Genomic DNA, 24,126 nt, shown 5'->3' on the forward strand with positions numbered 1-24,126 from the left:
CAGGTGAAACGCAAGGAACAACAAGGCATCCAAACAGAGGCAAAAGCAAACCGGTCACAGTCAACAAATGAACCACCGCATATCCTACTAATGGAGACGGAGGCTGGTACTAACAATATCTGTTCATGCAAAGCTGGAGGTCTCTATTCACTTCTATAATCGTTATTACAAACCAAACGGACTACGCGAGTATAGCGTTGTATTATTAGCAGCGTGTGCTAGACGACACTTGTCAGGATTTGACTTCGGTTTTGGGAAGGGCAAAAACGCACACCCCCCTCCAACCTCTCTGGGAAACGCGTATCTGTGTTACAAATGCCCCAGGCACAACGCTTAACCATATTTTTGATAAAACTACAACGGTAATAGCCTGCCGAGACCAAAAATATGAGACGCCTGTGTTAAAGTCAATGGAGCGCTGTGAAAAAGTGTCGGACCTCTGTGGGAGCTCGTTCTTGGCTGCGCTGTGATTGGTCAATCTACATTCTAGGGTGTGGCTTAGCCAAAGGCGAATTATACTACCAACAAAGTGTGGGCTACTTTGAGCCTTGTTTATGGTTTAAAAATAGTGATTTATAGCAACGAGCATGATGCCCCTAACACTAACATTGTGAGCCTTTTGCACATATAGGCTAAATGTGGTGTTTAAAGCCAGGCATGACGTTATAAAAAAATGCTCCATGGTGAATGGTTAAATTTTTTATCATGTTTCAATATACTTTTTGTCTGTTTCAAACCGAATTTCTCCTGTATGTGGTAAAAAAAGGAGCATGTAATTTTAATGAATGCATTTTGTCCAGGTCTTGGACATCAACACAAGGAGGGAATCAGTTCTTAAATGGTTAATCATCTACTTTTTTGTGAATCTGTTCACCATCTCATCAAGGAAATTCAGGTACGTACATTCCTCAGCCATCCACGCACATACTTACATACTGTACATACTGGTAGCGCTCAAAAAATTAGAATGTAGTCTAAGTTCACTAATTTCGGTAAAAAAGTGTAACTTGTGCATTTTATATATATTGACTACACAAAGTGAAATATTTCACGCAATTATCTGTGCTACTTCTGTTGATTGCACACTCTAAAAAATGCTGGGTTGTTTCAACCCAAATTTGGGTCAAATATGGACAAACCCAAAAGTTGGGTTAAAAATGTACGGTAATTTAAAATTTTAACCCAACTTCAACTTTCACTTTCAACTGTAATTTTTTTTTATTACATTTTTAACCCAACATTTGGGTTTGTCCATATTTGACCCAAATTTGGGTTGAAACAGCCCAGCATTTTTTAGAGTGCAGCTTATAGCTATGTTCACGTATATGCACTAAATACCTGGTTGAGTATTTTGGCCTCCTTTTGCATGAATTGCTGCATCACTGTGGTGTTATATGGAGGCAATCTGCATGTGGCACAGCTGAACGCCCAGGTTGTTTTAAAGGTTGTATCAGCGATTGCAGGCCCAAACATAAATGATCATAATCATCCTCACGATCCGCTAGCTGCACGCCCCATAAGCAGGCCGTCAACAAAATAAACGCGTCTGTAGGCAGCCTAGGCTCCGAGATCTGTACACAAAATGAATAGACCGCAACAGTGCTACCAACCACTCAAAACCAAAATAGTATTCCAACCAATCACTGACGAGTTGAACATGAACATACTTTTCTTAAGGCATACATTTCTGTATTACAAATCCTTGTTTTTATTGGTTCTATGTGATATTTTAATTTTCTGATACTCAATCAACTGTCTGGTCAGCACTCTTTATTCATTACTATGTATTGTCTCGCCAGGATATGCCAGCTGATGGACTGGAGCAACCAAGGGCCGTCTTAATCAGTGAGACAGACACCAGGGTTCTCATTGGGTCTCATTCATGAAACACGAGCAGAACGAATTTTTGTGTAAATCGTGTGTAAAGTGGTTCTGGCGTAAATTTTCGGATTCATTAAAATGTTCGTATTTTCCAAATATTAGTTGGTACGAAAGAAATCTACACCTGCTCCCAGCCACGCGTAAATAGTGAGTTTAACATCCGGACGTTTTGCTCATTAATAAGGCTGCATTTTAATTCAGCTTAATCAGGGACATATTTACACAGCATTTTGAAAAAATATTATATATAGTAATTACATACGGTTTTTCTTATTATGAGAGCCAGTAATAGCATCTGCGATGGTGGTCCTTCTCCAGTTTGAATACTATTTTTCCGAAGTGAACTAATTCGTTTTTTGCTCTCAAGCTTAATGTCGAACCATTTTCTTCTCACTTCTGGGAATGTTCGATTAACAGATGAAACTCCATTAACTGCATCTGTAATATGCTGCCAAGCTTGCTTTTTTTTTAGGACCCGATACGCCACTATGTACACTTGAAAATAAAATGTGGCGTTTTGAATGAACTTCTGATAATAAAACTTCATTTTCTGCATCTGAGAAATTTTTTTCATTCGCATTCATGTCATAATATGATGCCCATATATAGTTGTCAGTCGGATTTAATGGGCGGGATTTATGGTAATTGAGAATGAACGTGCACGCGCATCCCATTTACGACTGATTGGAATTCATTAACACACACACACACACATTTCACTATCACATCTGACGTTTACGAAGTATTTCAGGAGATGAGTTTTCGGGAAGGTCTCTTTACGCGCAAATCACTCGCATATTTACTCGTATATTTACGAATGTTTCATGAATGAGACCCACTGAGAGCACAGAGGTCCTCAGTAACCGCAGCTGCTGTAGCGATGGTATTTGGACTGACATAGGCTAAACCTCAAGTATCCAAAAGAACTGAAATTCACTTTTGAGTTTTTTCAGAAAGTGTTAAAGGAACTTGACACAAGAAAAAAGACCCCCAAAATATGTCGCCTCTGCACTCTGCTGCATAGTCAATGACTGACTGGCAGCCTCCATTGCAGTGCTTTGATGAACACACACACACACACACACACACAGGATGGCAGAAATGCCTTCACCCCAGTCTCCACTACATCGTAATAGTAGTTCAGTAATTGTTTGTTGTTTACTGGATGTGGCAATATCTATGTTTTGTATTTGATTTACATTTATTTCTTCTGCCAAAAATTCCTGAGAGAAGCAGACCAATTGTTTAAAGGTATTAGTTTTATATTCACATTTTAATACTGCTATATATGAAATTCAACTTGAAATGAACTGATTACTTGAACTGTCTAAGAATTACATTTGTATTTGTAAAACAATGTTTGTTTTGCCAAAGAAAGTCTAATCTTAAAAACAGTGATTTTCATACAAGACTTAATAAATATTTAAAAGAACGTTTGATCTGACTCATTGAGATTATGCCAATTGTGAAGCCTTTTATATTATTTGCAATGAATACATATTTCAGATTGAAGAAAACTCAATTTAGATCAAGTCTGTTAAAAAAAAAACATTTTTTTTATTTAAACCAATTTAAAATATTGATTTACACCAAATTCAGAAAAGAGCTCGGGGTCACAAGAGTCACAAGAGGTCAAGTCCCGAGATGTCAGCGCCATATCGGGACACTGGCGGCTTCAGTTCTCACCAATGGAAGAGTGAAAGGGCGTCGTCCATCTTTTTTACAGTCTATGGATGCTATACAGAGACTCAAGTGATCCAAAGGTGGCAACGGCTGGATTGAAGTGAGGACTGGTCAGAAGTGAAAGGCTGTCGAGGCTGTTCGATAAGCAGAGGCAAGATTACACCACTAAAGGCTGGTGGGGGTGCTAACAAGAGGCAGGGCTGGACTGGGTGCCTTTTCAACTCCCCACACTGACACCACCAAAGGGAAGGAATTGAAGTGAGTTTTGCTTAAAACAAGCAAAATTATCCACCAAGAAAAATAACATTGTTTCCGTTTGAATTAAGATGATCATATTTCATTTTGATTTTTTCACCCAGAAAAAAAAAGACATAATATCTTATGGAATTTTACTCATCTAGTAAATGATTCTTGATTTAAGACATTTTTGCTATTTGAACTGGAAACAAGACAGAAATACTAAGTAAGAAAATCATTTTTTGCAGTGTTACCAATAAGAGTTTCAAGCCTTATTTTGGAGTCCATTCATAAAAAGGGCCAAAGATTTTGTGTGAAGGAGTTCTCGCTGCTTAAAGCGCTAACAAGAACACAGTCACTGAAACGATAGCAGTCGTTCTCCGAACACTTACCCTAAAAGCTTTCCCTTCTACGTCACATGAATTATTCATTAATGCACCACACCCCTTACACACACAGTTATCCTCTTTCATATAAATTTGATGAGGCATCTCAATTTCACAACAACAGCCTTTCTGGTGTAACTAACAATGGTGGTGTGATTTGTGCAAACACACATGACATTAGGGAAAGTTAAATGAAACAAGTTAAATATTTTATCATAGGCGTGAGTGTTTCACAGTTTCCCCTACAGACACCCCTGTGTTCAGCAGGCGTTGATCTTCAGAAGTGTGTGTGTGATGGAAAGCATTGTTTATGAAGCTCGGATTATTCAGTGTGTGAGACTCGTGCTCGGGACATCGGGACAGGTTTACCACAGAGAGTGTTAGAGCACAACAGATCAAAAGCTGAACTGTAAACATCACTGTGTTTCGCTGCTTCTTTTACCGTTGAGGTTTGTCACTGACGGTGTTTTTAAATGCATTTTTATTGTAAAACAGATAAAAGTAACCCAAAGCCTGAAAGAAATTAATAATAGCCTAAATACTTTCAGAAATGTCCTACTTCCCCAGTGGTGTACGCAGGTATACGCCATATACACACTAGAAAAAGGCAAGGATTTCCGTATATCCACTTAAATAACTGCAAGGAGACGCAACAACATCATTATGAGACAGAACTTTCACACTTTCATTCATAAAATCACTGAAGCACTGACTTTTGGACCATTTGGGCTTCCATGGCCTGTGACCTGGATCTGACGTCACTTACTGTACGTTCACACCGCCACCGACTTGAGCGTCAAAGAAGCTCTGGCCCCCCTGTCAAGGACGCTTGTCAAAAAGTACGGGGAAGCTTGTTGACGCTTTGGACGCTTTGAACGCTCTGACGTTGCAGGGAGTAACACAGTCTCATCCCAAGAAGTCATATAACTGACGTCTTGGGACGTCTTTTGACCATACGTCAATATCCGCCTTTTTAGGGTACCCTTAAACGTCGGTTTATGACGATCCTGGGACGTCATACAACTGACGCTTTACCTTTAACGTCAGTTAGGTGACGGGGTAGGTTTAGGGGTAGGTTTAGGTCTGGGGTAGAGTTAGGATCCGATAACGTCATCTAACCGACGTTTAAGGGTACCCTAAAAAGGCGGATATTGACGTATGGTCAAAAGACGTCCCAAGACGTCAGTTATATGACTTCTTGGGATGAGACTGCGCTGCAGGGAGAATAGAAGTGTCACAACAGGAAATGTAATAAACAGAAAAAAACAAGCAATACATTGAAGAAACCTTTTATAATGACAGCATTTTTATAACCGTTTTGGTCACATTTGGTCGGGGAAAAAAGAATAGTTAGCTATTATTATTATTTGCGGTCAAATCGGTGTCACCGTGAGCAAATGAATTGCATTCCCGCTTTAAAACGAGCGTTCGTAAATATTTCAAATAAAAGTTGCGCTCATGCGGTCCCTATAAACAAACAACGTCATGTCATAAATGATAGGAAACCCAGCAACGGCGATTATTGGCTTCTCTTCCATTTTCTCGGAACTAATGTTTTGGTAGGAACTAAAGTTTACATCGTGTGTTTCTCCGGAATCAGCCAGCGCGAGGGACGTCTATATTCCGATTGGTTGCTGGCGTTTTGCCGCTGCTTGCCGCTGAACCGCGTCACAGCTCATTACCATAAAGTTGAGCTTCTTTCAACTTTCTGATTGACGCTCAAAACGCTCAAAACGCCCAAAACGCGACGCCGATGGATTTGACGCTCCTTGCAGCTGAGAAAAGCCAGCTTCCATTGAAAATGAATGACTTCCGACCGCTTTGGAAGCTCAAGTCGGCGGCGGTGTGAACGTACAGTTAGGTACAACAGCACAGTTGCTTGTGGTCTTTCTCGGCGCACATTTGACCTTTTTACGCTCACGTTTTCGCTCGTAACTTCCTGAAACATGCGCCGATCGTGGAAAATGGCACATCATTATTTAGAGCAGATTCTCACTAGTGCTCTCGGTTGAAATGAGTCCAAAATCAGCACAGTCCATTGCGTCGATCACAAGATATTCCTCACAGAGGAACAATTCAACAAATACCCATTAGGGGGCGTCAAGGGCTGAACAAGAACGCTACACTGGTTCCAAATGTTGTAACTTTTGATTACTTTATGTAAGCACTACACAATTTGATCCAGATGCAGCTCACATGCAGGGGAACTTCATTTATAAGGAAGATATGTAAAATTGTTATAAAAAAAATAAAATTATTTTATCAGCAGTTTCTCAGCATAAGAATTTTCAAATGTAATGATTTGAAAAAAAAATTTAAAATAAAAGTTTTCTATCACAGTATACTCCCTACAAAAAACTAAACTACACCACTGTACTTCCCAACTCTCAAGTTGTGATTTCGAGCTCGTCGCATTCAAGTGCTTTGTTGTCGGAGAGAACAGGAATCATGGAGGACACCAGGTTTATCCTTGCCCATTTTTGGGGGGAAATCTCATCAAGCCAAAATTATATTTAGCGTCCCATTCGTTGACAACCATTTAAACATTCACCATGTTATCTAGAGATAGTCAGCTTGCTAACAATTCAGAAATGTTCTTTTTTCGCTGTGTATACACTTCAAATGGTTATGTAATATGCACTATTTTAACGACAAGACAAGTCGATGATCCTGCTGTGGAATCACTGATAAAGAACAGCACAGCAGCAATCGTTCTCTCACCGCCATGTTTGCAGTTTGTGTCTTGCTCAACTCAGGATCTTGGGTATCAAAACTATTCCCGAACTCCCAGTGGTAAATACGACTAGGAAACTCGTATGATAATTCCTGACACATGAAGGCAGCAAATGTTCACCTGTCTCCCATTTAGTCAGTGTATATATTGTATATACTCCCTGTTCTGTTCAGTTCATTGTCATTTGTAATGATTATCAGTGTATATTCTCCAAATGTTTATTTGTTCATTTCACTTCGCATCTTCTGACACCACGATAGACACGTGACAAATGTCACATGATCCTTCAGAAATCATTCTAATATGCTGATTTGCTGCTCAATTAACATTTATGAATATTATCAATGTTGAAAACAGTTGTGCTGCTTCAGATTTCTGTGAAAACAGTGATACATTTTCTATGATGAATACATAGAAAGTATCGAATAAATCTTCTTTATCATTATAAACGTCACTTTTGATCAATTTAATTCATCTTTGCTGAATAAAAGTCTAAGTTCACTATAAACTGTATCTTTTTAAACGTCACTTGCTCAGATGTCCCAAAGTGTGCTGTTATTATCCCGCGCTCGTGCCCGCGTCTCTGAGCCGTGATTGATCACTGATGCGCGTTCCAAACATGAAGCGGATCCGGAAACAGTGAATGGATGAAAGGATGGTGTGACTCGAGTCCTCGTAATTATGTTGCTGGTGGCACATAAATAAACAAATCAATAAATAAATAAATAAGGTGGTGCTGTGTGGTCTCGTGAGGCAGCGTGTGGTTATTAAAACAGCTCTCTCTTTCTCTGGCACTCCAGCACTTCAGTAATCTACATGCAAAGAGAACAGGCCAACAAATAAACCTCAGAAAACCTCAAACTCACAGGATTCTCCATTTCAAGTTAAAGTTCGCTCGAAGAAAGCTCGCTGTTATTGAAGTCGCTTCATTGTTCTGTGATGTGAGAGGAATAAGCACTTTGCTCGGTTTCTGCTTCACGCACACACACACACACACACACACACACACACACACACACACACACACACACACAACAGGGACCGCGATGTGCTGTTTAAACTACGCGCTTGATGACGTCACACTCTGACCCCGCAGGTACATGTGTGTGTGTGTGTGTGTGTGTGTGTGTGTGTGTGTGTGTGTGTGTGTGTGTGTGTGTGTGTGTGTGTGTGTGTATGATTCGGTAACGGCGTCGAGACAGGAGCAGAACAGGGTTTGTTCTGGTCCAGTGGCACTAGTGGAAAACACAACATTACTAACGAGTCTGATGAGGAGAAGGAGATGATGATGTACGTACGGAGGGAGGGAGAAAGAGAAGGAGAGAGAAAACACTGGGAGAGATTGAGGAAGAGTCGTGAATAACCAGACTGCTCCCTAGCGGACTCTGACAGACTGGATCTGGCGTCGCTCGTAAGGACACAGTATGTGTTTGACTGCAGGGAGTGAACACAGTCACAGCCGCAGTTTCTGCTCAGGCGACGGTGCTGTCACTCTTGCTGTCAGTGCTTATGCACCTTCAGTCGTGCTGTCTTCCTTTATCCGTTGACTGCATGCTTTTCAGACTATAGGAACCAAATTGAGACATTCATACTAATAATGCAGCCTACAGTAAATCATTTTAGTCATTGTGAAAGTTATAATGTGTTATTATCTTTTTGGTTTTGGTTCACCTCTCAGACACTAAAGGCTCGTTCACAGCAATAAGGATAACTATAAATATCCACACCAACGCATGATAACATTCAGTTTATTCTAAGCGCATGTTGCCGTTCTCTTCAAAGTCACCATGAAAGGGAAGTTGTTCTCGTCTTTTCTCCTCTCTTGTGTCGTATATCGAGTGAAACGCTTCTGGAACCAGAACACATGTGGGCGGGGCTTGATTGTGTCTGTGTGGAACTGATTGGATGATTGGCTGATCTCATGTGAGTGACAGGTTCGTCATCAGAGAAGAGAAGAGATGCTGCAAGAGGAACTGATTCTGATTTAACATTACCAGGAACATGAAGTTAACACAATAATGATGATGTGCACCGATAAATCATTTAGAATGAATCGGCCTGGTTTCACAGACAGGTCTTAAATGGAGCCAGGATTAGGCCTTAGTTCAGTTAGGACAAAGATAATAAAACGAAACTGCGCCAACTAGTGGATGAGGCGGGTTTCACCATAAGTACCCTTGTCTGAGACCAAAAACTGAGATATTAAAGGCACAATATGTAGGTTTTTTCGCCACAAGAGGGCGCAGTTTCCAACAGTAACAAAGGCGTAGGTTGATGACGCAGTGATGAGCTGAATGATGGGACTTATGGATCTAATAATGTTTATGGATGAGTGAAAACATTCATGTTTTTTAACATTACAGTGGTATGAAGCAGGTCGCGATTGCTAAAGAGACAGATATCACACACGAGTCCCGTGGATATAAAGGAATAAGGACATTTAATTCTACCGAACTACCCGCGAGTGCTGGATTACTCACACAGGTCAGTTTATTAGACGAATTAAACTTGTGAGGGAACGCAGCGCTGCTTCACTCGGTCTAACATTACACTATCACACTAAATGGCATTTAAATGTGTGTTGAAAGTTATAATGTTATACTACGTGTTAATTTGTTTGCTATACGAAACTAGCAGTAAGCTAGATCAACATTAGAATAACATACTGACCATATTCTAACATTTCATCATGTTGAGCTAACGTTATATAACACTGATTTGTTTTATGTACATTTGCTCACCTGTTTAATAAAGCTGTCGACTCGTGAAGCTCTGTCGAGTCCGAGTTAGCCGCGAACGCTAGCTCTCGGCATCTCAAAAACGCCACGCTGATATTGATCCTCATTTTAGTTCTCCTTGTTTGTCCCAAAGTCTGCTTGCCATGGTCTATGTTTGAAAGAAACGAGAACTGCGTGCCGCTAAACGTTACGCACTACGCAGGTGTCCGCGTCTGTCGTCATGGTTACGGCAGTACGAGCGGAAATTGTAATTTCTCTGAAATAAAAAATCTTTGGAGACTTTTGGGATACTGTAAGTACACAACTGCAGGAAATATATCACACTGTGCAAGTGATTTTTGGATATTTTATTACAAAATTCTTACATATTGTACCTTTAAATTAAACTCATATAAATACCTGCTTATAATTCTACCAGCTATAGCCATAAAAGCATGTATCTCCAAAGCATGAAGTCTATTGACTAAAAAGGTTGTCTTTCATATTAGATGGAATGTGGGCCACTTTTTGATAAATGTAATTTAGTTAATTTAGTTAAAAAGTGTAAACCCATTGAGCACAGTATAATCAAGCTTAAATGGCCCACTGTACCCTATATTACAGACAGAACATTAATTACTGATTCATGGTGAAGTGTGTAGCGTAAAACATTTGGTATTGTGCACTCAAAATGGTAGGCAAGGCAAGGCAAGGCAAGGCAAGTTTATTTATATAGCACATTTCATACACAATGGTAATTCAAAGTGCTTTACATAGAAGAAATTAAAATAATCAAAACAAATAAGAATAATTAAAATGGTAAATCTCATAAAGGAAAGTGTTGCTCGACTGATCTTTTGATTTGAGCCAGAATTCAGCTGTAATCTTTCTGTTGTCTGTTTATGCATTTATTAAAGTGTTTCTATGACAGAAATAAAAGCAAGAATACAGATTTGACAAATGTGTATTTTCTATGTTAAACTGTAATAGTCAGATATGGCCGCTAGAGGTCAATGCTGCTCTTTTTAATAAAACACCAACTCTTTATTTCTTCTTCACAGGTTAGATCTTCATCTGTCCAAATAATCACTGCAGCTCCAAACATTTAATTAAGATTATTAAAATAACGCCCAACAACAAAAAAATGTTGTTGTTTTATGAATACCTAAATGAATAAATCGTTTTGATTTTTGAAAGAATCCCGTGGGATAGTTTTCAGCATTCATTTTCTAAAGACATAAACAAAACAGCCATTAATGTCTAAGTGATTGATACATGAAATATTAATAATATACAGTATAGGCTACATATAAATGTCAATGGATTTTGTGTCTAACTAACTGTGGCCAATATAATTTGGCATGCGGTTGGGAAATGTCCTCATTCCTCAGATATCCCACTGAATGAAATAAAACTGCATCTGACTGGCAGTTGAGACAAAAGTTATAGATTGAGATTTATGAGATTTATGACCGATGCTCTCCTCAAGATTTAATATTTCAAACTTGTAGGCATATTCTATATAATCAACATTAACTGAGCTCATTTTCCTGTCAGTAAATGCCATTAAAGTCTGTTTTATAATTGCATAACATTCACTGAGCTGTTCCGGCACTTAACTCTACACAAGTAACATATTTAGCAGCTGCCATTTAAACACATTAGCCGATGTGAAGTGTGCTAAAGCCCTAAAACGCTTTAAAATGGCCTTCATTTAAGTACGTAAGCTTTAAAAACACTGATGTGAAGTTTTGAAAAATAATGAAATTCCATTTTTGAGAGAGTGCTACGGTAGATTAAAAAAAAAAATCATCGAGCTGTCGGGTAATTTTAGCGGGAAATATCAGTTACGACGTCATGTCCGTAAAGAACGGCTATAATGTACAGACCACTGATCTATATAATGACATAATGATATAATGTCATTCTATATAGGTCAGTGGTACAGACAGCATAACGTGTGTGATTGTTGATGAGCGGATTTGGCTTTTGCTACAATAAGTGTTGCATAATTTGAACTGTAATCGGCAGGTTAGCATTAACATTGTGAAAGCAAAGGAGACATTGAACTGCAAATGCGACACACAGAAAGAGCCCGTGTCAATATAAGCTTGGTTGGAAATTCATATTCTGCAGCATGACAGATCAGCTCTGATATGATATGATACACGGTAACCATGGTAACCACTCCTCAAGCCGTTAGATCCTTCCGCGCCGAAGCACTGATGTAGAAGAACTATAACATGCGCTATTATGTTTCAACCACAGGTGGCGATAGAGAGCTTCAAGTTCATAGAGCACCTTTGAACAAACTTACAATTAAACAGACACGTTTTATTAAATTAAAACATAAAAACTACCCCACAATAGATCACACGGTTGCAATATAGTGTAAACTGAGAATGGCCAATATAGTTTGGGACCAAGTGGTGCTTTGTAATCTGAGTATATTTTCCATAAATGTTCCTTAAAAATGTTACAAATTATGTTTTTCCCTACAATAATAGCAGCTTAATGAAAACAGTCAACACTACAATCTGTGCTAAAATTGAATGAGATTAGTATTTATTTGTCTTTCTGTCATCATGCATAAAAAGTCAAAATTATATAATTTCTTGGGTGTTACAAATGTAAGCAATGTTCAGCAGTAACAGTTTTAAAAAATAATAATAAATAAATAAATGTTGTAAATACAAGTTAGTTTCACTAAAAAGAATCATTGGATAATATGAAATATTAGCATATAGCTACATCATACAGTTCACCACAGATGGGTCTAAATAAGTCCGACTTCTTCCCACTCCGTTTCGAGCAATTGATTGATTTATGTTGTTAAAAATCAAATGCTTCTTATTGCCTTTGTTTAATGTCACTTTATTCCTCAAAATAAAAATTCTAATTCAATTCAAATTCAGATTATTAGTGCATGTATCATCCTATTATTATTATTAATAACAGCTATTGCTGTTGTTTTTTGAAGTTATAGCAGATTGTTGTTTGAAAAACAAAACATTTTTTTTCTGGACTTGAAGGCTCATCTTGGCTGTGAGATGATGTTTGTGGGCGGAGTCCGGCAGGAGGCGGAGTCACAGCAGCGCGAGGAGGGAACGACGGCCGCTGATTGGTCGCTGCGCGCGGTGCTGATGCGGGAGAGTGACGCTGCTCGCGCGCTCTGTCTCGATGGGTTTCCTCGGGATGTTTCTGTTTCTGCTCGGGATTATCGCGTTTGGGATGTAGGATCAGCTTTAGTTGGAGGATGATTCACAGCCAGCTCGCACTGTCACCGGTAGGTGTGTTTCAGCTCGCTTTTTATCGTGTGTGTGTGTGTGTGTGTGTGTGTGTGTGTGTGTGTGTGTGTGTGTGTGTGTGTGTGTGTGTGTGTGTGTGTGTGTGTGTGTGTGTCATATCTGTGCATTACGAGCCAGTCGCTGCTCTGCAGACGCTCGTCAGTAGCTTAAAGATGTGTGTGATCAATCTCTCGTTGCGTGTGTGTGTGTGTGTGTGTGTGTGTGTGTGTGTGTGTTTGATTCCATTGGGAGTTCTGCTGGTGCTGTGGGGTTTCTCTCCTCTGGTGTCATTGAGCTTCCCTCTCTTCCCTCAGTCAGTGATGCTGAAGCATTAAAGCATGGAGATGTTCCCAGTCTTCCCCAAGCCAGCAGATACACCAGCTGACCCAATAAAGCTAGTAAAATATGACAGTAATTGAGTTATATTTACTAACTCTATTGGATATGACGAAGTGTATTAGATCAGAGTGACTTTTTTTTATGTTGTTGCACAAATTAATGTTGATTTACTTTTTTTATTTTTAAACATTACATCTACTATTTGTGCAATTTTGATCAAAATACAGCTTTTAAGAATCCAGTGCAAATTATTGTACGTTTCCTGTGAAATGTGTGGGCCTGATGATGCACACATGACCCAATCATATGCTTTTGTCATAATTCATGCATTAGACTACTTCAAAAGTGCTGGAATGGTAAACTAATATCTAATTATTTCAATAATGAAGGCTATATATTTTTAAAGAGGGTTTGAGTCTGGATAGTATCAGGACTGCATTATCATGACCTGATCCACATCCAGAGTTCATGATTCTGCCGCTCAGTCAGAAGAGAAGCGCCTCATATGTTTCCTCTCTGGCAGAGTTATGGATCTGATGTTGATTATGCGAGGGATTTATGAGCTTTATGATGCAGTGGGTTTGGCCTTTATTGGATGTGAGGTCAGGCTGGTGTTTACTCTGGCACTCCGGGACACATGCGGTAAATGTGTTTATGTTTACACACATTCTCCAATATCTGCATGCACACACACCAGACGACTTGTTTTTACATTAAGACAATTAGGCCTATATTTAATAATTACTAACCCACAGTCTACAAGAAACTATTATTATTATTCTTTCATTCTCATAGTACAGCATGCAAACACCACCAGGATATACAGTATATATATATATATATATATATATATATACACACACACACACACACACACATATGTATATACACATATAGTGTACAAATACTAATACTATAATAAATAATCTAACCTACTGCCTAAAAGAAAACTGCAATGGGGGGGGAAAAAAAACATTATATAACATTTGTAACATAATAATAATGTTAATAATAAATAATAATTATAATGATAATAACAATAACAATTATATATATATATATATATTTTAAATAGTTATTTAAATACTATTATTATTATGTATTAATGTTTTTCATCCTCAAAGAATGGCACACAAACATGTACAGAAATGTGGATATTGTGGGTATTGACTTCTTGTTTTGATATAAAGCTACAAACTTAAAAGAAAACTGCAGTGGAAAATATTATATAACATTTGTAATAATAATAATAATAATAATAATAATGTATATATACGTATAAATATATATTATTTATAATGTATATACATTTTATATATATATATTATTTTTATTTATTATATATAATTTTATTAAAATTACATAACATTTGTAACAATAATAATAACAATATTGTATATATATATACTGTATATGTAGATGGAAATTGCAGATATTATTATTACAGTAATTGCATGACGCTACATAATGTTTATTGTTGGTTTGTTTTCTCGAGACCAAATCAAACTCGATGTGAGGAACAGGAGCGCAGTGTGTCCTGAACTAATGAAAATACTTTGTCTTTTTGAAAGCTCATGATGTCTACTAATGGGAAATACACGCGTGCCAGAGGGAGCGTATCATAACTTCATAAGCTCTCCGTATGGAGTTGTGGAGTTGACCTATATATGCTGTCACGCTTCACTGGGTTCGTTGAACGCACACACACAAACACACACACTACTGTCACGCTTCACTGGGTTAGTTGAACACACACACTTCTGTCACGTGACGTCATGACCCGGTTTGATATCACAGCGCTCTTTAATTGTTCTGTGGCAGTCCAATAATAACACACACACACACACACACACACACACTGGTTTAAACAGAGGAATTTTATGGTCAGAATTCATTATTATAACGAGGAGTGTATTGATCTTTGGTGAATTCTCTGTGTTTCTCATAGATCTGTAGTTTTACAGATGGCTGAAAAAATACATTAAAACACATTTTATAATAAATGTTTTATTATTAATACACTAATATACATGTAGTTTTCAGTGTTCTTCTCACAGATGCAGAGGACAACGCAGGCTTGTGAAGATACACTTAACATAATAATAACATAATAATACATTCTCTCGTCCTCTGTGGACGTATTGTTGTCAAATCAAATCCCTCGTGGATTGTCTCTGGTTTTGCAAGTAAATACTGAATCAGCCAGTCAACGTTTATGTTGATATATTATTTATTGTTGCTCTGTTTCTTTCAAACCTTTCTCAACCCCAAAATAATAATAACAATATATGAAATGTGCATATATATTTTAAAGATAGTCAAGTATATTTTAAATTCTGAGATTATTCTCATGACATTTGGGCAGATTTATTCCCCAATAAACATATTGTTGATTATGTATTAAGCAGTATTTGTTTTCTTATATATATAGGACACATAACTATTTTTAATGTTTTTAAAAAATAAGTATCTCATCAAGCCTGCATTTATTTGATAAAAAATATAGAAAACCATTCTAATATGCTGATTTGATGCTCAATTATTATTAATGTTGGAAACAGTTGTGCTGATTAATATTTTTTTTGGAACCTGTGATACCTTTTTCAGGAATCAATGCTAAATAAAAAGTCAAACAGTATTTATTTAAAATAGAAAAATTTAGTATCACCTTTTATCAATTGAACACATCCTGAATTAAAGTATTAATTTCTTTTAAAATTACTGACCCCAAACTTTAACTGATCCTTAAAGGTACGCTGTGTAGGAATTCCTCCCATCTAGCTGTGAAATTGTATTTTGCACACTGTTATTACTCAATAAAGTGAAGTTTCAGCTATATACAGTATTAAATGTCGTGTAAAGTGTAATTGTGTTTTAAGAAATATTATTGTTTTAGTGAACTCGATTAAAATAAGTTCAGAGTACTCATAACTATTGTTTTTTATAAACTTAAATTAATTGAGGCAATCAGTTTCCTCAAATGAAATGAGTTGGCTTAAAGGAGTAGTTCACTTTTGAAAAAACTTTTGCTGATAATTTACTGACCCCCATGTCATCCAAGATGCCTATGTCTTTCTTTCCTCAGTCGAAAAGAAATTACGGTTTTTGATGAAAACATTCCAGGTTTCAAAATGAACAAATCTTTTTTCGAGTCATTTGATTCATTTAACGACCGAAATGAACGAATTGACTCGGAAAAAGATTTGTTCATTTTGATGAACGAGTTCGAACAGGAGAGTTACACAGAACAGAGAAAGGCGAGCATGTGAGCTTATAAAACTTAAACGTTGTTATTTATTTTTTAAATGAGCGATCGTTTCGCATGATAAGACCCTTATTCATCGTCTGGTGACGTTTAAAGACATTTTAAGCGGCATCTGAAACTGTTATTAACTGTATTTTGGACCTTGGACTGTATGGTTCCCATTTAAGTCCATTATATTGAGAAAAATCCTGGAATGTTTTCATCAAAAACCGTAATTTCTTTTCGACTGAGGAAAGAAAGACATAGGCATCTTGGATGACATGGGGGTGAGTAAATTATCAGCAAAAGTTTTTTCAAAAGTGAACTACTCCTTTAACTTGTTGGGTTTTACAGTGCAAACGAATAGTGCTCTCTAGCGCCTCGCTTTTTCAAATGTGTGTTGCAACGGTAGCCGTTATGTACCAAGAAACTATGACAACATGTCTTCCAATAGCACTTCATCGAGTTTAATTACATGTTCTACTGGTGCTGCCTATATAATGAATTACACAACCAAGCAATGAAAAAAAGCTTGTAATTTAGACAGTAACATTGACTTACCTGTCGAGAAGAAAGCAGGACTTCAGCGTCCCTTAAAGTCTTTCTCCTTCATTAGCTCTTTCCACCTGGGAAAAGCTATCCCGATATTTACCCTCGTTTTTTTTTTAATTCGCCATTCACGTTTCCTTTTAAATAAATTTTTTTTTCTGCTTTGTTGGCGACGAGGATTCCTTCTCCTGCACAGCACTGCAGTCTATTATGTCAGGGAATACGTTTAAACTCTGTAACTTAGTGTTCAACATATTTTTAGTACAACACGAGTATTGAGTTGAGAGGATGTTTGATTTATGCAAAAATGGAGAGTTCTTCTAATAGTGTTTTCCAGAATGTGCTTAGAAACGTTCTTAAAACATTCATGACTTAACGGAAACATTAGGAAAACATTCTCAGAACATTAAATAGTAATAATGAAATGCTTTGCTAATGCCTCCTGATGTTTGGGCTGCTGTTTTCCCTCCGAAATCATAAACTCTTAAATACAGGCTTTGATGGTTCCATGAAGAACGTTTAACATCAAACGTCATTCCAAACGTGTAATGAGGAGCGTTTTCAACAAAAGAGAACATTTAATAACATGTTTTTACTCCAAACTCACTTCATGGCATCAGTCGAGTGTAAAAACTTCCTTTTGTGATCTGGTGTGGCTCCATATCACAGAATGAGGCAGAAAAAAAAATCATATTTATAGTATTCTATACAGTGATAAATGCTATGTCGATTACTAATGCGCACATCAACCCATTTTGGGTAAAAATAGCACTTAAAATTTAGATGTATGCGAATTTAGACATGTGTGAATCCAGAAGTGGATGCATAAGTTCCCTTTCGTTGTCACTACGAGTTCCGTCGTGGCGACGAATGGGGTTTCGCTTAGAAAGCCTATCAACTTTGAGTATACAAAACGAGCCAATGGCAAAGAAATGCCATGGGTCTGCGGAATTTGCATGGCACAACTCCGCCCCACCTTGGGTTATAAAAGGAGGACGCCGGCAATATGCAGGTATGTTTTCGCTTCGGAGCAAAGAGTTTTCTTCACTCCACAAGCCATTTCTGATCAACTGTCAGCTACGAGACGAGCGACTCTCCGGTGTTGGTGTGACGGCGTTCTCCAGCGAGTGCATACTACCTGCTGATCTGTGCAGTGGTCTGCCAATGAGTGTGTTTCTCCCTGGGCGCTTCAACATCCGCAGAGTTTTCAAAGATGCCTCGCCCGTGCACTTCTGGTTGCGGTAGACTCATTTCTGACTCTGATGGGCACGATGGCTGTTCTGCGTGTTTGGGCATTGATCACGCTAGAGCAGCGCTCGTGGATGACTCATGTTCTCTCTGTGGGAACATGACCATCGCGTCATTATGGTTGAGACACCCCGATCTACTCCCTCCTCGAGAGCTAGTACTTCTGCTGGTGGCGAGGGTGACCTAAGGGTGACGGTGTGGAACAAGGCGCCGACTATCTGTCCGTGCCCCGCACCTCCCCCTCCAGTGACGCTACCCGTTAGTGCTCAGGGGATTCCCGCGGACCCATCTTCGGATGCCCCGCGAGTTTCCTTTGGCGCTACAGAGGAAGATCAGATGTATATGACCGCATCACAAGGTGGACAAGATTCTTCAGGAAGTGAAGACTCGGCAGCACTCCCACCTTCGGGTGTGCATACGGCATTTGCTGAGCCGGATCCTGAGATGACGGCCATGCTTTCCCGGGTAGCCGCGAGCATCGGTTTGGAGTGGAACCCTCCACCCTGTTCCGAGCGCTCGCGGCTGGACGATTGGTTTTTGGGTGCGGCCGCCGATCCCCGTCGGCGTCCAACCCCAATACCTTTCTTCCCGGACGTGCATGAGGAGATCTCGAAATCCTGGAAAACTCCCATGTCTTCCCGCGATCGCTTCCCGTGATTTTCCTCCCCTCGATGGGGCCGCTGCCCATGGGTACACTGGGGTCCCCCCGGTTGAACGCTCTTGTCCTCAGAGTGCTTCTTCTCGGGGCGATCCTAAGCACCCGTCCAAAGCCTGTAGGTTTTTGTCTACCCTGGTGGCGAAATCCTATAGAGCCGCAGGACAGGCAGCCGCCTCTCTGCATGCCATGGCCACTCTGCAGGTCTACCAGGCCCAGATGCTCAGGGACATGCACGAGGGTAGAACAGAGGGCTCTTCAATGAGCTGCACGCCGCCACCGACCTCGCTCTCCGGGCGACCAAGGTGACCGCACGCTCCCTGGGTCTGGTGATGTCCACTGCGGTGGTCCAGGAGCGACACCTGTGGCTGAACCTGGCTTATCTGCGGGATGCCGAGCGGTCTCGGCTGCTCGACACCCCCATATCCCAGGCCGGCCTCTTCGGCGGTGCGGTTGAGGACTTCGCCCAACAGTTCTCAGCCGCCCAGAAACAGACTGAGGCGATCAAGCATATTCTGCCCCGACGGCCCTCTGCAGCCTCCACCCAGCCGCCGGCGCAGAACCCTCAGTCTGTTCGCCGCCAAGGGCGCCCTCCTGCCGCTCCCGCCCGGCCCAAGCAGCAGCCTTCACCCGGGCCCGGTCGTGGAGGAAGCCGCAGGAAGGCGCCACCGCCCTCTCCAGCCCCGCGCCAGGCTAAGCGGCGCTCCTGAGACGGGCAGCTCAGGGATGGCCATCAGTCTCTCTCGTCCCCCTCTGTCTTGGATGACAGTGTGTGCCGTTCCCGGACTGTACCACTCTCAAGCCCCTCTGTCTCGGATGACAGTGTGTGCCGTTCCCGGACTGTACCACTCTCATCCCCCTCTGTCTCGGATGACAGTGTGTGCCGTTCCCGGACTGTACCACTCTCATCCCCCTCTGTCTCGGATGACAGAGTTCCCGGATGACAGTGTGTGCCGTCCCCGGACTGTACCACTCTCATCCCCCTCTGTCTCGGATGACAGAGTTCCCGGATGACAGTGTGTGCCGTCCCCGGACTGTACCACTCTCATCCCCCTCTGTCGCCAGACCCCTGGCAGAGCAGGCCCCCGCGGAACGCTGGTCCTTCCCTGGATGCAAAGAAATTACACATTTTTGGGTGTTAGATTTTTTAGAGTCACTTATTTGCTTCAAAAAGTCTTTTAAAATGTCAATGACGTCATACACATCGTACGACCAGAGATACTGCTTTACGGCAATCCTTCAGTCACTGGTGCGTTCGCGCTCTGCACTTTCTGTTCTCTCGAGACAGCCGACACAGGTAAACACACGAGCTAGAAGAGTTTTTGTAAAACTAAAGTTCTTAACATTCTGGTTCGGATGCCACGATGCCATCAAGCGGTGTCTCTGGACGTAATCAGTCCTTCACTGACCAACCGGCGTTCATTAGCAGAATGCTAGCGTGTTATGGGCCACAACAACTCAACCTGTAAGAAATGGAAAGGACATAAGTACTCGTTCATTCAACTTTCGACCTATAACCCATGTTGAACTTGCAAAACCTACAATCAAATCTGAGATTTCTCAACGGCAATCGGGTGAAAGAGACAAATTTAGCCGTCTAGCTCCATAGACTCCCATTCTGCAACATGACATCATGACTTTGCGTAAACATACACGCCACTTTCAATTCAAGTGGCGTGTTATCTATACGCATTTTGAGCTATCCGCGTGTATGTCCACGCCGAAATCTTTTGCGTGTATGTGTACGCCGTTAAATGTCCGAGCGAAACGAAGCAAAATCTATATCTACATCTGTGGAGCGATATTTCTTTTCCTAGGATGGTAGGAGAACACTCATAAATGGTATTAACCCCAGTGACGGGTAGGTTTAGGGACGGGGTTGGGGTAGGTCATATATCTATATATACATAATACAGTAATATAACGTTAAGTCAAAGGCGTTGGAAAACACGCTGAAAAGCGATTATGCGTGTTGATAGCACGCCAAAAATGGAAATACGAATTGGCGTGTCATACATACGCCATTTCATGAGATCAGTCTGCATTCTGTTTACACTCAGGCGATCGCCCCCAGTGGAACTCTGGTGGAACTACAACCAACATTCGGTACAATAGGACTTAATAGGGAGTGGCCAGGCTCTCCGTAGACGGGCTCTGGTTACAACCTGTCTATTTAAAATACTATTTCAGTTTTTTTTTTTTCATTGTTTTTGAGTGAATTTTTGAGTGAAAAATGTGTGTGCACCAATTGTTTTTCAGTATGAGTTATTTATCTACACACTCCCCATCCTCACACACTCTTCCTCCCGCAGTGCTATGGGACCTGTGCTGGTGTGCGTTTCAGCAGAGCATTAGTGAAGGATAGTTTCATTCTTCCTCCATACAGTGAGTGTGTTCTCAGAAAGATCAATGCTGATGAAAGTCCACATCATTACAGCACTGAAGAACATCAGACGAGGCGTAATGCACTTAAGGCCTGTAGAAAACACTCGTGTTAGCTGTAGCTTACGTAATGTTGAGAGCATTTGCTCGGACGCACATCATATCAAAATCTAATTCATGGCGTTTGGCGATCGATGATTTCTACAAATCCATAAATGTGTTCTTCAGTAAGTTTGTTAACATCCATCGCAGACGCTGTAGTTTCTGTGATCTTTCGGTCATGTTTTATAGAGGATGTTAAAGAAATGTGTTAGAAATACTGAAATTATTGATTTTATTAGGACCTGCAAAGAAAGAGCAATGACAGATTCCTCTTAAACGCTCCTGTAATGTGTGTAATCATGAATAATGTTGCTGTTGTTTAACTTGATTAACTTACAGGTGTTTGGAATAAAGAATATTCCAGAATTAAATACGAAATACATGTTCAAAGTGCATCACAAATAATCATAAAAACTAAACTGATCGTAAAGCATTTTGTTCTTTAACGCATTTTTTCATGAAAATGTGTGGACAGGTACACTAAAGAAATGAACGTTTCATGCATTAAAGTGATCAAAAGTGACAGTAAAGACATTTATAATGTCTCTATTACTAATAAATGCTGTTCTTTTTTACTTTATTCATCAAAGAAAAAATAAATTTGACAGTTTCCTCAAAAATATGAACTGTTTCCAACATTGATAATAATCATAAATGTTTCTTGAGCATCAGATCCTCATATTAGAGTGATTTCTGAAGGATCATGTGACACTGAAGACTGGAGTAATGATGCTGAAATTCAGCTTTGATCACAGGAATAAATTACACTTTACTGTATATTCACATAGAAAACAGATGATTTACATTTTTCCACTTTTTTACTGTATTTTTTTAATCAAATAAACGCATGCCTTAATGAGCAGAAGAGACTTTAAAAAACTAAAAAATCTTACCAACCGCAAACTCCTGAACACACGAGTGTATTTCCTGATTAACTTAAACACAAAAAGACAGTAATTCACTCTTTTAACATGGTGTGATTTCCACATTATTACTGCATTACTGTAATCTGGAATATTGCTTTTGTTGTGTTTGCGAATGAATGTGTTTTCTGATGTCTTGCTTTGACACATGCAGAATTGATTTTGATTGCATTCCTGCATTTTACATATTAACAATATGAAAGTAAAATATGTGTAACATAATATCACAGTATTTGAACCCCCTCTGGTCTCTGTAGCTCAAACAGACAGACGGCACTAAAGCTCGTCGTCCTCAGTGTGTGTGAGAGGGTGTGTGTTGTGCTGTTTCAGTGACTCCTGACCTTCTCCTCAGGGTTTGATGTGCGTGAGTTGCTGACTCATAATGCTGCTACACCTGTGTAGTGTGAAGGTCAGTGTCTTCCTCCTCCGCTCCTCTTCATCATCATCGTCAGTCTCTTCCTCCTCCGCTCCTCTTCGTCATCATCATCGTCAGTCTCTTCCTCCTCCGCTCCTCTTCATCATCATCATCATCGTCAGTCTCTTCCTCCTCCGCTCCTCTTCATCATCATCATCATCGTCAGTCTCTTCCTCCTCCGCTCCTCTTCGTCATCATCATCGTCAGTCTCTTCCTCCTCCGCTCCTCTTCATCATTATCATCATCGTCAGTATCTTCCTCCTCCGCTCCTCTTCATCATCATCATCATCGTCAGTATCTTCCACCTCCGCTCCTCTTCATCATCATCATCATCGTCAGTCTCTTCCTCCTCCGCTCCTCTTCGTCATTATCATCATCGTCAGTATCTTCCTCCTCCACTCCTCTTCATCATCATCATCATCGTCACCACCGCTGACTCATGACTTATGTGAACCTGTGGACGGTTACGGCATGATCTTGTTCATTTCACAGCCTGGTAACTCTCAGTGTCCCAGTGGTGCTCTCCATGTCCTCCCCCCATCACATATTAGGGATTATCATAAAACTGGTATAATTCGAAAGCTTAAACACCCAAAATGCGTCCTGTTACGACCGTTTCGAAAATGGACATTGCTTTACAATGGAAACGTTGCATTAAATCCTTTTAGCGGCTCAATTTTGTAATATCAACTTAGGATCAAAACTTGGTTACAGCTATGTCTTTCTTAATATATATACACTCACCGGCCACTTTATTAGGTACACCTGTCCAACTGTTCGTTAACACTTAATTTCTAAGCAGCCAATCACATGGCGGCAACTCAGTGCATTTAGGCATGTAGACATGGTCAAGACAATCTCCTGCAGTTCAAACCAAGCATCAGTATGGGGAAGAAAGTTGATTTGAGTGACTTTGAACGTGGCATGATTGTTGGTGCCAGAAGGGCTGGTCTGAGTATTTCAGAAACTGCTAATCTACTGGGATTTTAACGCACAACCATCTCTAGGGTTTATAGAGAATGGTCCGAAAAAGAAAAAACATCCAGTGAGTGGCAGTTCTGTGGGCGGAAATGCCTTGTTGATGCCAGAGGTCAGAGGAGAATGGCCAGACTGGTTCGAGCTGATAGAAGGGCAACAGTGACTGAAATAACCACTCGTTACAACCGAGGTATGCAGCAAAGCATTTGTGAAGCCACAACACGCACAACCTTGAGGCGGATGGGCTACAACAGCAGAAGACTCCACGGGGTACCACTCATCTCCACTACAAATAGGAAAAAGAGGCTACAATTTGCAAGAGCTCACCAAAATTGAACAGTTGAAGACTGGAAAAATGTTGCCTGG

At 40.1% G+C, this 24,126-nt stretch overlaps 1 protein-coding gene across 5 annotated transcripts in view; it reads left to right on the forward strand.

Annotated features, from left to right (window-relative positions):
• The first annotated feature begins 12,762 nt into the window (after positions 1-12,762).
• Positions 12,763-24,126, forward strand: part of LOC130077979 (E3 ubiquitin-protein ligase HECW1) — a 140,009-nt gene continuing 128,645 nt past the window's right edge. For 2 of the 5 annotated variants that reach the window (XM_056243419.1, XM_056243423.1), the window contains exon 1: positions 12,763-12,924. In XM_056243419.1, the coding sequence (XP_056099394.1) occupies positions 12,895-12,924 (30 nt within the window). In that variant the 5' untranslated portion in view covers positions 12,763-12,894. Of the gene's footprint in view, positions 12,929-22,697; positions 22,777-24,126 lie in introns of all 5 variants that reach the window. The other 3 variants (XM_056243422.1, XM_056243421.1, XM_056243420.1) reach the window with 3 other exon arrangements.

The sequence above is a fragment of the Rhinichthys klamathensis genome, unplaced genomic scaffold (assembly GCF_029890125.1).
Source record: "Rhinichthys klamathensis goyatoka isolate OS25496 unplaced genomic scaffold, OSU_Roscu_1.1 h1tg000795l_1, whole genome shotgun sequence".
Taxonomy (NCBI): domain Eukaryota; kingdom Metazoa; phylum Chordata; class Actinopteri; order Cypriniformes; family Leuciscidae; genus Rhinichthys; species Rhinichthys klamathensis.